At 46.2% G+C, this 15,462-nt stretch overlaps 2 protein-coding genes across 2 annotated transcripts; both read left to right on the forward strand.

Moving 5' to 3' along the window:
* Positions 1–439: 439 nt before the first annotated feature.
* Positions 440–2,088, forward strand: LOC119894584 (zinc finger protein 782-like). The gene is made up of 2 exons (XM_038707255.1): positions 440–572; positions 698–2,088. The coding sequence occupies exons 1-2, from the start codon at positions 440–442 to the stop codon at positions 2,086–2,088; spliced, it is 1,524 nt and encodes a 507-aa protein (XP_038563183.1).
* Positions 2,089–5,321: 3,233 nt separating this feature from the next.
* Positions 5,322–8,856, forward strand: LOC119894585 (tetratricopeptide repeat protein 19, mitochondrial-like). The gene is given in 14 exon segments (XM_038707257.1): positions 5,322–5,377; positions 5,785–5,843; positions 5,886–5,936; positions 6,127–6,218; positions 6,314–6,392; positions 6,395–6,423; positions 6,509–6,547; positions 6,733–6,789; positions 6,859–6,920; positions 7,018–7,055; positions 7,058–7,111; positions 7,233–7,396; positions 8,255–8,417; positions 8,534–8,856. Coding segments are annotated over 14 exon segments (1,092 nt in total). The 3' UTR covers positions 8,683–8,856.
* Positions 8,857–15,462: the final 6,606 nt, after the last annotated feature.

The raw sequence follows: 15,462 nt of genomic DNA on the forward strand, positions 1-15,462 counted from the left end.
GCACGCCAACGCTGTAGCCCGACTACACGTCACAGAGACGCGGGCTGCCTGCGCTGTGATTGGTCCGTAGCCAACAGTAAATGCACCGTTTTACTTTTATTCACCTTCTTCCACCAGTGAGTTTTGGAGAAACGCACACTGATAGAGAAAACCGTCCTGTGAAATGTTCGGTGTGACCAAGAAAACATTAGTGGCCCAAACCCCAACGTGGCGTCCTCAAACCCAACGTGGCGTCCTCAAACCCCAACGTGGCGTCCTCAAACGCCAACGTGGCGTCCTCAAACGCCAACGTGGCGTTCTCAAACGCCAAGATTTTCAGGTCACCGTCACAGACGAGCAAAGAAACCAGGAAATCCTCAGATTTCCGAAGCGGGAATCCTGATCGATGACTTTAATATTCTGCCGCTGATGGATGATTCGCCGCAGCGTTATATTAGCGATGAGCTCTTTGGAGTTCAGCGGACGACCCGTTGACCGTCTGCTTGTTTTTCAGGACGCAGCTGAGACGTCCGGATCAAACTGGAGCCGGACGGCGGTGGAGATCCAGTCGTATCCGGTCCTCAAGAAGCGTCGTCAAACTGACCGACTGCAGGGCGTTGCTGGATGGGCGGGACTTCCTGTCTCTTGAGAGATATATTTGCGACCTTTTGATTTAGAGAACTCTGGGTTTCTGACCTCTGACCTCTGACCCCTACAGACGAGCCCCTCAGCTCTGCCACCAGAGGCAGATCCACGCGACCAACACCGGCAGAAAGATGGTGTACTGCTCCGAGTGTCAGAGAGGGTTCTACAAAGGTCTCACCTGGAGGCTCACCGGAGAACCCACCGGGGACAGGAACCCAACCAGTGCTGGCAGTGCGGGAAGCCTACCCGACCCTGATGAGCCTCGTGGTGCACCAGCAGATCCACGACCGCAAGGAGCCCTACCGGTGCTCCTACTGCGAGAAGACCTTCGCCCTGAAGGGACTGGAAAACCCACCACCGGACGCACTCGGGGACCAAACCCTTCAAGTGCTGGTTCTGCGGGACGGCTTCAGCGAGCAGGACGAGCTCACCGAGCACCTGGAGGTGCACGAGGGGGAGAAGTGCTACCACTGCAAAGTCTGCGACAAGATGTTCGTCTCCTACCAGGGCTTCAACTTCCACCGCAAGTCCCACAAGAGCCAGAAGCTGCTGCCCTGCCTGAAGTGCAAGAAGACCTTCAGCAACCCCCAGAGTCTGAAGCTGCACCAGGTGACCCACTCCAACAGGAAGCCCCACAAGTGCCCCACCTGCGGCAAAGGCTTCAAGCTGCTGAGCGGCCTGCGGTGCCACCAGAGGACCCACGAGGACCTGAGGGACTACCACTGCACCGAGTGCGGCAAGTGCTTCTCCAGCCTGCAGGGCCTGAAGCTGCACAACCGCACCCACACGGGCCTGAAGCCCTACAAGTGCACCGAGTGCGGCAAGAGGTTCACCCAGTCGCCCACCTCAAGTCTCACATGGTCACCCACACCGGGGAGCGGCCCTTCCTGTGCACCACCTGCGGAAGAGGTTCACCCAGTCGTCCCACCTGAGGTCCCACATCACGCTGTTCCACGTGGGCGAGAAGCCGTTCACCTGCGACGACTGCGGGAAGAGCTTCACCATCGCCCACTACCTGAAGATGCACCGCTGAGCCACACCAAGGAGAAGCTGTACCAGTGCTCCTACTGCGAGAAGTCCTTCTCCTACCACAACTCCTGGAGGGCCCACGAGAGGATCCACACCGGCGAGCGCCCCTTCAGCTGCCGGGAGTGCGGCCAGAGCTTCATCACGTCGGGCTCGCTGCTGAGCCACCAGAGGTCCAAACACACCGGCGAGAAGAGCCACTACTGCATCACCTGCGGGGAGTTCTTCTTCACCAGCTCGCTGCTGCGGGTCCACCAGCGACCACACGGGCGAGCGGCCGCACGCCTGCAGCTGCGGCAAGACCTTCAAGACCAAAGGAGTGCTGCGCTACCACCTGAAGAGGTTCACCGACCACCAGCCGGCCGAGTGAGCGGGGCCACGGCGGGGTCGGCCCGAGAGGCGAAGCGCAGACGCTGCAGGGTGCATGCAGGAGGGTAGTTACTGTCGGGCGTCCGCAGGGGGCGCTGAACACGTGTTGAATCTTCATCAGGCCCTCTGAGGGTCCAGAACTAAGTCAGAACCCAGAGAGACGCTGCAGAACGTCCCTGCAGAGTCTCAGTGAGAGCTGACTGCTAACAGCTGCAGCTCGTGCTGCGGGGCCACAGTCGTGCTGCTGGGGGCCACAGTCGTGCTGCTGGGGCCACAGTCGTGCTGCTGGGGGCCACAGTGTCAGAAAGGTTTGGTGCTCAGCTAACGATGACATGATTTTCTGTCGGTTTCGGGTTTTTGAAGCTGCTTTACAGAAACTTTGTTTTGTGATCACTTCTTCATGGTTTTGTTGTGTTCTGTTATAGAAATGATTTAAACTCCTCCTCCTGCTCCTCCTCCTGCTCCTCCTCCTGCTCCTCTCCGCTCTGCTTTTATGTAAAAGAGAACAAACACTAAGAAGTTCTGAAGCTGCAGGCAGAAACACCACAGAAGAAGAAGAGCGCCGGGAGGTTTAAAGTCGGTGTTAAAACAAACACGTGAAGCACTTCAGGTTTGGTGGCGTTACGGTCCAGCGGCTCACCTCTGACCTCAGAGCGCCACGTGTCATAGATCTGGAACGTATTGACCTGATTGGCCGGCAGGTGTTACAAAGAGCGTGACGACTGAATCAGCAGGACGTCTGTAGCTTTTTGACCACGAAGGACTCGTTATCGTCCTGACGATCAAAGAGGCAGCGACAGGAAGTCTCTAACACTGACGCTGCGTTCACTCTGCGCGCCTGAATGACCGTCACAGCCTGAAAGTGACGTCACGCGCAGCACGCTGTCACAAACGTGTAGCCGCAGAGGTTCGCCCCCGTTAGCTCCTACCCGCTAACCCTCCTGGGTCACATGTCTCCGGATTTATGACAAACGCTCGCAACTTTCTGTCCGTCTCATTTCTGGTTCTGTACAGCGAGTATCGGCCCACAACTCTCTTTCCACCTGACAGGTAGCGTGCACGCCACGCGGAGCACTAACCAATCAGAGGCAAGGTTGTTGAACACAAAATAAGACTATCTGGCGTCCAGACTGAGGTCGTGTTTTGAATAAGAGGTCCGGATCAGATCCAGTCGGGTTGATCGGAGTTCACGGAGCGGCGGTGAGCGACGACGCCAGGATGTTTCTGCTCGTCCTCGCCGTCACCTGCTCCCAGATTCTTTCCTCCACCTGAAATCCCCCGCCGGGTGCGTGTTTACCTCCGTACGACAGCGTGCTGCGTGTGACGCTTCGGTCTGATCTGCGCCACATTTAAACTAAGATGCGACCTGTCGGCGGACGCAGCTGTAAGGACCCGTTGGACCTGCGAGCGACCCGGTCCTCTGGTCTCACGTCGACATTCTTTGTGATGGTTTTTGGTTCCAGGAGCTCTGCAGTGAAATCAAACCTGTGAACTCATGGTCACGTTGTGTTTATCAATAAAAACACTGTACAGAACAAAGTGTCCTCAGTCTGTCCATCATCTGGAGGATAAACGGCCATTTTAACGTCTTATTTACAAAGACGACAAGGAGAAAACTAATAAAACACACGGTGTATAGACTTTGGTTTCACAGACCTTTAGTGTCTTTGGGGAAGTCTGGAAGAAAATCCACGTTCGTATGAAGAGTATAAAGTAAAGTCAAAGTATTTCTGGGCGGGAGGATAGAAACCAAAGTAAGGAACGGGGCCACGCCGAGACCTGAGGCCTGTTTCACAAGCAGAATTTAGAAATCCAGGATAAGAGATAAAGCCAGGCTGGACCTGCTGTGATCAGAGCGTCCTGGCTTCATAAAGGCCAAACCAGCTGAGGAGGGGGAAGTAATTCAGATCAGAGACCACGCGGTCGATCACAGATTCACTGATGCTGAGAGCCATGAACGTCGTGTGCGGCGTACTTTATTGGCCGTTACTCACCGTGTGTAAAGAAGGTTTATGATGAAAAATGCACATATATTAAGAATAAGTAAAGAAAGAAACACGAGACATTATTAAAACAGAGAGACGACTTGATGAGTAAGTAGCTCATAATTATAACGTTACCATGAAGGGAGCAGTGGACCTTAATGTGTCACTCAGCAAATAATTACAACCACTGATCAACATCTGCTGTCTATTCAATTAAATTGTATTTATAGAGCAGCAGTATATAAAGTGTTTCTTTTCCTCATGGTATTGTGTGTATATATGTGTACATATACAGATAGAAAAGTAACTGTTGGAAACATGAGTGGGAGGACTGTCAGATGGTTTTGAACATTAAACACTTAATTTTCTGATTTCTGGAGAAATATTCTGCACCAGTTTGTGGTGGAAATGTCTATTTCATATAAAAAGAAACACAAAATTCAGCTGGCAGGTGATAATTCAAAATATAATAATATAATGCAGGAACCAGCAACAATGAAAATACTGTATGATGTTTTTAACTTGAGGCTGCAGTCCTGCAGTCTGACAGCCAGTCTATCAGGTCAACACTTCCTGCTGTGCTAATGAATGTCTTTTACAAACTGATGTCTGAACTGCACACACTTGAACAAATTAACTAAATAAAAACAGGAGTAGATGTGGATTTAAAAAGAAGCACTGAGGAAAGAGAGGCGATCACTGCAAAGCACACGTGACTGTAGCACGATGTATTAATCATTGTTTTCTCTCCCAGCAGATGATCCCAGGGAGGAAAAACATCCCTCCCTGTTGTTTCATGAAGACTCGGCACATTATAGCCTCCGTACTGAAGTGGGCCTGGAATTTGGGAGTTTTATACAATTATGAAAGCTAATGAAAATGATTTATAGCTCCTGTAAAGTGCGCGTGTGCCTACATTTCATTTTTCAGGCACGATCTAACATCACAGTTCTGTCACTTAAGAGCTGTGATATTTTTAGCCTCTCACACTTTCTTATTACTGTGCCCGAGTTACTTTTCCTTTTCTTTATCATTTTCCTTTACATGTGCGCGCTCCTCCAAAGATGAAACCTTAGTAAGAAGCACAAACTGCTGTTTTAATGCAGGCTGATGGAAAACATGTGAAACAAACAGGAGAACAGGGAGTGACTGGGAAAAACCCACTCAGGATATCTGGGATATCCAGACTTAATCCGCTATCTTGGTTTTGTGAAACATTTATCTAAAGCGTCTAAATAAACGTTTTACTTCCGCTGCTTTTATTGTGAAGGTCAGGAGTCACACCTCGTGACTTCCGTCGTGATGTAAACAGTGAAGATGGCGGCCTGCTGTGTGCGTCGCGCTGTCTCAGGTTCAGGTGTCCAGGAGGAAACGTGAGACAGATCTCAGCTGGAAGGTCAGTTTGTGTCAGACTCACCTGGACGGCAGGTGAGTCCCGCGTGCAGGTCCGGGTTCCGCCCGAACCGGGCACTGGGTCACAGACCGGTACAGGTCCAGAGACGACCTGCAGATCTGTCAGTAATCATTCCAGTTTTATTTTATCTTCTCTCTAGATAGATACGGTGCTGAAACTGAATTAAATTAAACAAAAACCCCTTAATAATAATAATAATAATAAAATAATATGAACTAAAGACGTAGTTGAGGCGCTTGTTGCGGTCAAACTGCGACACCTGCTGGCAGCTGTTGGTATTACAGGCTCCATGTTGCGTTCACTGACCTGTTTCACGGCTCGTTGTCTTTTCTTTTTTATTATAATTATGTCAAATCCAACCATCAGGCTGCAGAGCGGCGGCTGTGACTCCGGAGTCTGTGCAGGGGACGCGCTCGGCATGCTGGGTAAAAGTAAGCAGCTGTGAGTTCATTGGTACAACTTTCCAGAGCTCACAGAGTGGAGGAGGAGGAAGAGGAAGAGTGCTGTGGCGGCAGTCGGTACGTAGAGTCACAAAAACATGCAACACTTCTTTATCCCTCATTTGCATAATCTATTATTTTACAACTTTAATGCTTTTACACCAAACTCCAGTCAGAAATCTGCAGATTTAAGACTTCCTTATTTTTTATCTGTGTGTGTGTGTGTGTGTGTGTGTGTGTGTGTGTGTGTGTGCGTGCACGCCATCAGCTTTTTCCCTGTTCGGCAGTACTGATGAAGACCAACGAGATGAAGCCCAGCAGAAAGAGGATGAAATGATCCTGCTGCTGAAGAAGGCCAAGGTACTAAGACCAGTAACTGTAGAGGCACCAGCATTAGTACTGTAGTAGTATTAGTAGTAGTACTGCAGTAGTAACGTGTCCCTGTCCTCTCCCAGCTCAGTATATATCGGGGGCAGCTGCAGGCCGCCTCTGGTTTCCTCCATCAGGCCGTGGTTCTGGCTCATCAGACCCACAACACCAGGCCATCATCTACACCTACAGTCTGGTAAACGCCTGCTCACAGTGACCTCTGACCTCTGCAGCTGTTCACAGGTGCTGCTGTGTGACCTTTGACCCCTTTGTTTCCTCAGATGGCGAATCTGGCCTACGTTCAGGGTCAGCTGGAGCACGTGAGTCCCCCAATCACGGCTCATCTTATTAATATTTAGCATCACAGAGTACGGTCTAGACCTGCTCTTTATGAAAAGCGCTGTGAGATAACTGTGTGTGATTTGGTGTTATATAAATAAAACTGAAATTAATGTCAACGTGTGGTTAACGTGTTCTTCATGTCTCTTCGTCTTCCTCCTCTCAGGCAGAGAAACTCTTCAAGGCGGCGATGAGCTTCATGCTGTCGGGAGGAACTCCACAGGTGTGTGTGTGTGTGTGTGTGTCTTCAGTCAGCTGTTTCAATCTTCGCTGACTTCCTGTCTGTTTCCAGGACGACAACGCTGTCATCGAGATGTCTCTGAAGCTCGCCACCATCTACGCCGAGCAGAGCAAGTAAGAACCAGACTCACCTGTTCAGCTCTCGACCTCTGACCTCTGACCTCTGAGCTGCCAGAGGAGTGACTGTGTGTGTGTGTGTGTGTGTGTTGAGGGCGGAGCTTGCAGAGCACGGGTTCAGGTTCTGTACGGAGTCCTGGAGGCCAAACTGGAGAAACAGAAGGAGGTCCCTGCAGAGGAGCGGACAGGTGAGCCGAGGCATCAGGGCAGTGATGCTCAGGTGTTTCTCTGATATGAGACCTGAAACCTGATCCTCTGCAGGTCAGAGCGTCTGAGACTGACATGTTGTTGTTGTCGTTGTTGTCTTAGAGGAGCAGGAAGATCTGAGGAAGGAGACCCGCCTCCTGCTCGGTCTGTGTTTGGACTCGCGGGCTCGATACCGAGCTTCAACGTTGCACCTGAAGCAGGCCGGACAGGACTACCAGAACGCCCTGAACATCTGCCGCCAGGAGCAGGGAGAGACACACCCCCAGGTAGAGACACACCCCCAGGTAGAGACACCCCCCCAGGGAGAGACACCCCCCAGGGAGACACCCCGCCAGGAGACACCCCCCCAGGGGGAGAGACACCCCCCAGGGAGACACCCCGCCAGGTAGAGACACACCCCCAGGAGACACCCCCCAGGGAGAGACACCCCCCCAGGGAGAGACACCCCCCCCCCCAGGTAGAGACACCCCCCAGGGAGACACCCCCCCAGGTAGAGACACACCCCCCAGGGAGAGAGACACCCCCCCAGGTAGAGACACCCCCCCAGGGAGACACCCCCCCCAGGTAGAGACACACCCCCCAGGGAGAGACCCCCCCCCCCAGGTAGAGACACCCCCCCAGGGAGACACCCCCCCCCCAGGTAGAGACACACCCCCCAGGGAGAGACACCCCCCCAGGGAGAGACACCCCCCCCCCCAGGTAGAGACACCCCCCAGGGAGACACCCCCCCCCCAGGTAGAGACACACCCCCAGGGAGAGAGACACCCCCCAGGTAGAGACACACACCCCAGGTAGAGACACACCCCCAGGAGAGACACACCCCAGGGAGAGAGACACCCCCAGGTAGAGACACACACCCCCAGGTAGAGACACACACCCCCAGGGAGAGACACCCCCCCAGGGAGAGAGACACCCCCAGGTAGAGACACACACCCCCAGGGAGAGACACACCCCCAGGGAGAGACACACACCCCCAGGGAGACACACACCCCCCGCCAGGTAGAGACACCCCCCGCCAGGGAGAGAGACACCCCCAGGTAGAGAGACACCCCCCCAGGTAGAGACACACCCCAGGTAGACACACGGGTGATCTAAAATGATGACCTCATCGTGTCTCCTGTCAGACTCTGGTGCTGATGAGCGACCTGGCCACCATCTTGGATCTGCAGGGTCGCCATGACGACGCCCTGGCGCTGGTCCAGCAGGCCGTGGATCTGAGCCGCTCCGCCGGACACCCGGACCAGCACGTGCTGCTGGGAAACATGGCCGGCATTCTGCTGCACAAAGGTTAGGAGAGGTCATGACTGGTCTCACCTGGTCTCACCAGGTCTCACCTAGTCTGACCTGGTTTGACCTGGTTTGATCTGGTCTCACCTGGTCTGATGTTCTCTGTGGTCCTTCAGGCCAGCTGGAGGACTCAGTGCGGCTCTACCAGGAGGCTCTGAGTCTGGCTCGGCAGGCCGGAGACCAGGAGGCTGTGGACCAGATCCAGGAGGGACTGAAGGAGGTGAAGAAGAGGAGGAGCGAGGAGAGGAAGGAGGAGAAGAAGTGATCGGTTCTCCTGAGAACTCATCGGCCTACAACAAACTGTATCTGACTCCTGGATCCGGGTGACCCCGACCCCCATCAGGACAGAGACCCTGATATACCTATTGATTACCTTCACGCTGTGATGTTTGTGTTTGTGTGAAACAGTCTGAAATAAAACTCTTTGTCCTGTAGTGAAGACAGGAAGTGACCTCATTGATCATGAAGCAGTGGAACAGGTGAGATGTTCAGGTGAACAACAACCAACAACGTTTAGACAGGAAACAGGAAATCATCATCCATCTAAATTAGTTTGAACTACATTTTACAGCATCTCACAAAGTGAGTCCAACCTCACATCTCTGTAAACATGTGATTCTATCTTTTCATGTGAAACACTGAAGAAATGACACTTTCCTACAGTGTAAAGTAGTGAGCGTGCAGCTTGTATAACAGTGTAAAGTAGTGAGCGTGCAGCTTGTATAACAGTGTAAGTAGTGAGCGTGCAGCTTGTATAACAGTGTAAAGTAGTGAGCGTGCAGCTTGTACAGTGTAAAGTAGTGAGCGTGCAGCTTGTACAGTGTAAAGTAGTGAGCGTACAGCTTGTATAACAGCGTAAATAACAGCGTAAAGTAGTGAGCGTGCAGCTTGTATAACAGTGTAAAGTAGTGAGCGTGCAGCTTGTATAACAGTGTAAAGCAGTGCAGCTTGTAGAACAGCGTAAAGTAGTGAGCGTACAGCTTGTATAACAGTGTAAAGTAGTGAGCGTGCAGCTTGTATAACAGTGTAAAGTAGTGAGCGTAGCCGTGTATAACAGTGTAAAGTAGTGAGCGTGCAGCTTGTAGAACAGCGTAAAGTAGTGAGCGTGCAGCTTGTTATAACAGTGTAAAGTAGTGAGCGTGCAGCTTGTATAACAGTGTAAGCAGTGCAGCTTGTATAACAGTGTAAAGTAGTGAGCGTGCAGCTTGTATAACAGTGTAAAGCAGTGCAGCTTGTGTAACAGTGTAAAGTAGTGAGCGTGCAGCTTGTATAACAGTGTAAGCAGTGCAGCTTGTAGAACAGCGTAAAGTAGTGAGCGTACAGCTTGTATAACAGTGTAAAGTAGTGAGCGTGCAGCTTGTATAACAGTGTAAAGTAGTGAGCGTACAGCTTGTATAACAGTGTAAAGTAGTGAGCGTGCAGCTTGTATAACAGTGTAAAGCAGTGCAGCTTGTAGAACAGCGTAAAGTAGTGAGCGTGCAGCTTGTATAACAGTGTAAAGTAGTGAGCGTGCAGCTTGTAGAACAGCGTAAAGTAGTGAGCGTGCAGCTTGTATAACAGTGTAAAGTAGTGAGCGTGCAGCTTGTATAACAGTGTAAAGCAGTGCAGCTTGTAGAACAGCGTAAAGTAGTGAGCGTGCAGCTTGTATAACAGTGTAAAGTAGTGAGCGTGCAGCTTGTAGAACAGCGTAAAGTAGTGAGCGTACAGCTTGTATAACAGTGTAAAGTAGAGAGCGTGCAGCTTGTATAACAGTGTAAAGTAGTGAGCGTGCAGCTTGTATAACAGTGTAAAGTAGTGCAGCTTGTAGAACAGCGTAAAGTAGTGAGCGTACAGCTTGTATAACAGTGTAAAGTAGTGAGCGTGCAGCTTGTATAACAGGGTAAAGTAGTGAGCGTGCAGCTTGTATAACAGTGTAAAGTAGTGCAGCTTGTAGAACAGCGTAAAGTAGTGAGCGTGCAGCTTGTAGAACAGCGTAAAGTAGTTAGCGTACAGCTTGTATAACAGCGTAAAGTAGCGAGCGTGCAGCTTGTATAACAGGGTAAAGTAGTGAGCGTGCAGCTTGTATAACAGTGTAAAGCAGTGCAGCTTGTAGAACAGCGTAAAGTAGTGAGCGTGCAGCTTGTAGAACAGCGTAAAGTAGTGAGCGTGCAGCTTGTATAACAGTGTAAGTAGTGAGCGTGCAGCTTGTATAACAGTGTAAAGCAGTGCAGCTTGTAGAACAGCGTAAAGTAGTGAGCGTGCAGCTTGTAGAACAGCGTAAAGTAGTGAGCGTGCAGCTTGTAGAACAGCGTAAAGTAGTGAGCGTGCAGCTTGTAAACAGTGTAAAGTAGTGAGCGTGCAGCTTGTATAACAGTGTAAAGCAGTGCAGCTTGTATAACAGTGTAAAGTAGTGAGCGTGCAGCTTGTATAACAGTGTAAAGCAGGCATTGTGTAACAGTGTAAAGTTGAGCGTGCAGCTTGTATAACAGTGTAAAGTAGTGAGCGTGCAGCTTGTATAACAGTGTAAAGTAGTGAGCGTACAGCTTGTAGAACAGTGTAAGTAGTGAGCGTACAGCTTGTAGAACAGTGTAAAGTAGTGAGCGTGCAGCTGTAGAACAGTTTAAATCTGCTGTCCCCTCAAAATAACACATCACACAGCCATTAATTATTTTAATCTAAACCGCTGGCAACAACAGTGAGGACACCCCTAAATGAAAATGTCCAAATTGAATAGTAGTACATCTATATAAATTGTGTACTCTACAGTAGTACATCTATATAACCTGGTACTGTACAGTAGTACATCTACATAACCTGTGTACTGTACAGTAGTACATCTACATAACCTGTGTACTGTAAAGTAGTAGTATAACCTGTGTACTGTACAGTAGTAGTATATAATCCATGTACTGTATAGTAGTAGTATAGTATAATCTGTGTACTGTAAAATAGTAGTATAACCTGTGTACTGTACAGTAGTAGTATAGTATAACCGTGTACTGTACAGTAGTAGCATAGTATAACCTGTGTACTGTAAAGTAGTAGTATAACCTGTGTACTGTACAGTAGTAGTATAGTATAACCCGTGTACTGTACAGTAGTAGATAGTTTAACCGTGTACTGTACAGTAGTAGTATAGTATAACCCATAGTAGTATAGTATAACCTGTGTACTGTACAGTAGTAGTATAGTATAATCTGTGTACTGTAAAATAGTAGTATAACTGTGTACTGTACAGTAGTAGTATAGTATAACCTGTGTACTGTAAAGTAGTAGAATAACCTGTTGTACTGTACAGTAGTAGTATAGTATAACCCGTGTACTGTACAGTAGTAGTATAGTTTAACCTGTGTACTGTACAGTAGTAGCATAGTATACCTGTGTACTGTAAAGTAGTAGTATAACCTGTGTACTGTACAGTAGTAGTATAGTATAACCCGTGTACTGTACAGTAGTAGTAGTTTAACCTGTGTACTGTACAGTAGTAGTATAGTATAACCCATAGTAGTATAGTATAACCTGTGTACTGTACAGTAGTAGTATAGTATAATCTGTGTACTGTAAAATAGTAGTATAACCTGTGTACTGTACAGTAGTAGTATAGTATAACCCGTGTACTGTACAGTAGTAGTATAGTATAATCTGTGTACTGTAAAATAGTAGTATAAACCCGTGTACTGTACAGTAGTAGTATAGTATAATCTGTGTACTGTAAAATAGTAGTATAACCTGTGTACTGTACAGTAGTAGATAGTATAACCGTGTACTGTACAGTAGTAGTATAGTATAACCTGTGTACTGTACAGTAGTAGTATAGTATAATCTGTGTACTGTAAATAGTAGATAACCTGTGTACTGTACAGTAGTAGTATAGTATAACCCGTGTACTGTACAGTAGATATAGTATAATCTGTGTACTGTAAAATAGTAGTATAACCTGTGTACTGTACAGTAGTTGTATAGTATAACCCGTGTACTGTACAGTAGTAGTATAGATAATCTGTGTACTGTAAAATAGTAGTATAACCTGTGTACTGTACAGTAGTAGTATATAACCCGTGTACTGTACAGTAGTAGTATAGTATAACCTGTGTACTGTACAGTAGTAGTATAGTATAATCTGTGTACTGTAAAATAGTAGTATAACCTGTGTACTGTACAGTAGTAGTATAGTATAACCTGTGTACTGTACAGTAGTAGTTATAGTATAATCTGTGTACTGTAAATAGTAGTTTAACCTGTGTACTGTACGTAGTAGTATAGTATAACCTGTGTACTGTACAGTAGTAGATAGTATAATCTGTGTACTGTAAAATAGTAGTATAACCTGTGTACTGTACAGTAGTAGTATAGTATAACCGTGTACTGTACAGTAGTAGTATAGTATAATCTGTGTACTGTAAAATAGTAGTATAACCTGTGTACTGTACAGTAGTAGTATAGTATAACCCGTGTACTGTACAGTAGTAGTATAGTATAACCTGTGTACTGTACAGTAGTAGTATAGTATAATCTGTGTACTGTAAAATAGTAGTTTAACCCATGTACTGTACAGTAGTAGTATAGTATAATCTGTGTACTGTAAAATAGTAGTTTAACCCTGTACTGTACAGTAGTAGTATAGTATAACCGTGTACTGTACAGTAGTAGTATAGTATAACCTGTGTACTGTACAGTAGTAGTATAGTATAATCTGTGTACTGTAAAATAGTAGTATAACCTGTGTACTGTACAGTAGTATAGTATAACCCGTGTACTGTACAGTAGTAGTATAGTATAATCTGTGTACTGTAAAATAGTAGTATAACCTGTGTACTGTACAGTAGTAGTATAGTATAACGTGTACTGTACAGTAGTAGTATAGTATAATCTGTGTACTGTAAAATAGTAGTATAACCTGTGTACTGTACAGTAGTAGTATAGTATAACCCGTGTACTGTACAGTAGTAGTATAGTATAACCTGTGTACTGTACAGTAGTAGTATAGTATAATCTGTGTACTGTAAAATAGTAGTATAACCTGTGTACTGTACAGTAGTAGTATAGTATAACCTGTGTACTGTACAGTAGTAGTATAGTATAATCTGTGTACTGTAAAATAGTAGTTTAACCCGTGTACTGTACAGTAGTAGTATAGTATAACCCATGTACTGTACAGTAGTAGTATAGAATCTGTACTGTAAGTAGTACTATAACCCGGTACTGTAAAGTAGTAGTATAACCTGTGTACTGTACAGTAGTAGTATAGTATAACCTGTGTACTGTACAGTAGTATAGTATAACCTGTGTACTGTACAGTAGTAGTATAGTATAATCTGTTACTGTAAATAGTAGTATAACCTGTGTACTGTACAGTAGTAGTATAGTATAACCCGTGTACTGTACAGTAGTAGTATAGTATAATCTGTGTACTGTAAAATAGTAGTATAACCTGTGTACTGTACAGTAGTAGTATAGTATAACCCGTGTACTGTACAGTAGTATAGTATAACCTGTGTACTGTACAGTAGTAGTATAGTATAATCTGTGTACTGTAAAATAGTAGTTTAACCCATGTACTGTACAGTAGTAGTATAGTATAATCTGTGTACTGTAAAATAGTAGTTTAAACCCGTGTACTGTACAGTAGTAGTATAGTATAACCTGTGTACTGTACAGTAGTAGTATAACCTGTGTACTGTACAGTAGTAGTATAGTATAACCTGTGTACTGTACAGTAGTAGTATAACCGTGTACTGTACAGTAGTAGTATAGTATAACCTGTGTACTGTACAGTAGTAGTATAACCCGTGTACTGTACAGTAGTAGTATAGTATAACCTGTGTACTGTACAGTAGTAGTATAACCTGTGTACTGTACAGTAGTAGTATAGTATAACCCGTGTACTGTACAGTAGTATAGTTTAACCCGTGTACTGTACAGTAGTAGTATAGTATAACCTGTGTACTGTACAGTAGTAGTATAGTATAATCTGTGTACTGTAAAATAGTAGTATAACCTGTGTACTGTACAGTAGTAGTATAGTATAACCCGTGTACTGTACAGTAGTAGTATAGTATAACCTGTGTACTGTACAGTAGTAGTATAGTATAATCGTGTACTGTAAAATAGTAGTTTAACCCATGTACTGTACAGTAGTAGTATAGTATAATCTGTGTACTGTAAAATTGTAGTTTAACCCGTGTACTGTACAGTAGTAGTATAGTATAACCTGTGTACTGTACAGTAGTAGTATAACCTGTGTACTGTACAGTAGTAGTATAGTATAACCTGTGGACTGTACAGTAGTAGTATCACCCGTGTACTGTACAGTAGTAGTATAGTATAAATCGTGTACTGTACAGTAGTAGTATAGTATAACCTGTGTACTGTACAGTAGTAGTATAACCTGTGTACTGTAAAGTAGTAGTATAACCTGTGTACTGTACAGTAGTAGTATAGTATAACCCGTGTACTGTACAGTAGTAGTATAGTATAACCTGTGTACTGTACAATAGTAGTATAACCTGTGTACTGTACAGTAGTAGTATAGTATAACCCATAGTAGTATAGTATAACCTGTGTACTGTACAGTAGTAGTATAGTATAATCTGTGTACTGTAAAATAGTAGTATAACCTGTGTACTGTACAGTAGTAGTATAGTATAACCCGTGTACTGTACAGTAGTAGTATAGTATAACCTGTGTACTGTACAGTAGTAGTATAACCTGTGTACTGTACAGTAGTAGTATAGTAACCTGTGTACTGTACAGTAGTAGTATAGTATAACCTGTGTACTGTACAGTAGTAGTATAACCCGTGTACTGTACAGTAGTAGTATAGTATAACCCGTGTACTGTACAGTAGTAGTATAGTATAACCTGTGTACTGTACAGTAGTAGTATAGTATAACCTGTGTACTGTACAGTAGTAGTATAACCTGTGTACTGTACAGTAGTAGTATAGTATAACCTGTGTACTGTACAGTAGTAGTATAACCTGTGTACTGTACAGTAGTAGTATAGTATAACCTGTGTACTGTACAGTAGTAGTATAACCTGTGTACTGTACAGTAGTAGTATAGTA

This window comes from Micropterus salmoides, unplaced genomic scaffold, assembly GCF_014851395.1.
Source record: "Micropterus salmoides isolate LMB-PRFRI ecotype aquatic unplaced genomic scaffold, ASM1485139v1 Ms_hic_scaffold_800, whole genome shotgun sequence".
Taxonomy (NCBI): domain Eukaryota; kingdom Metazoa; phylum Chordata; class Actinopteri; order Centrarchiformes; family Centrarchidae; genus Micropterus; species Micropterus salmoides.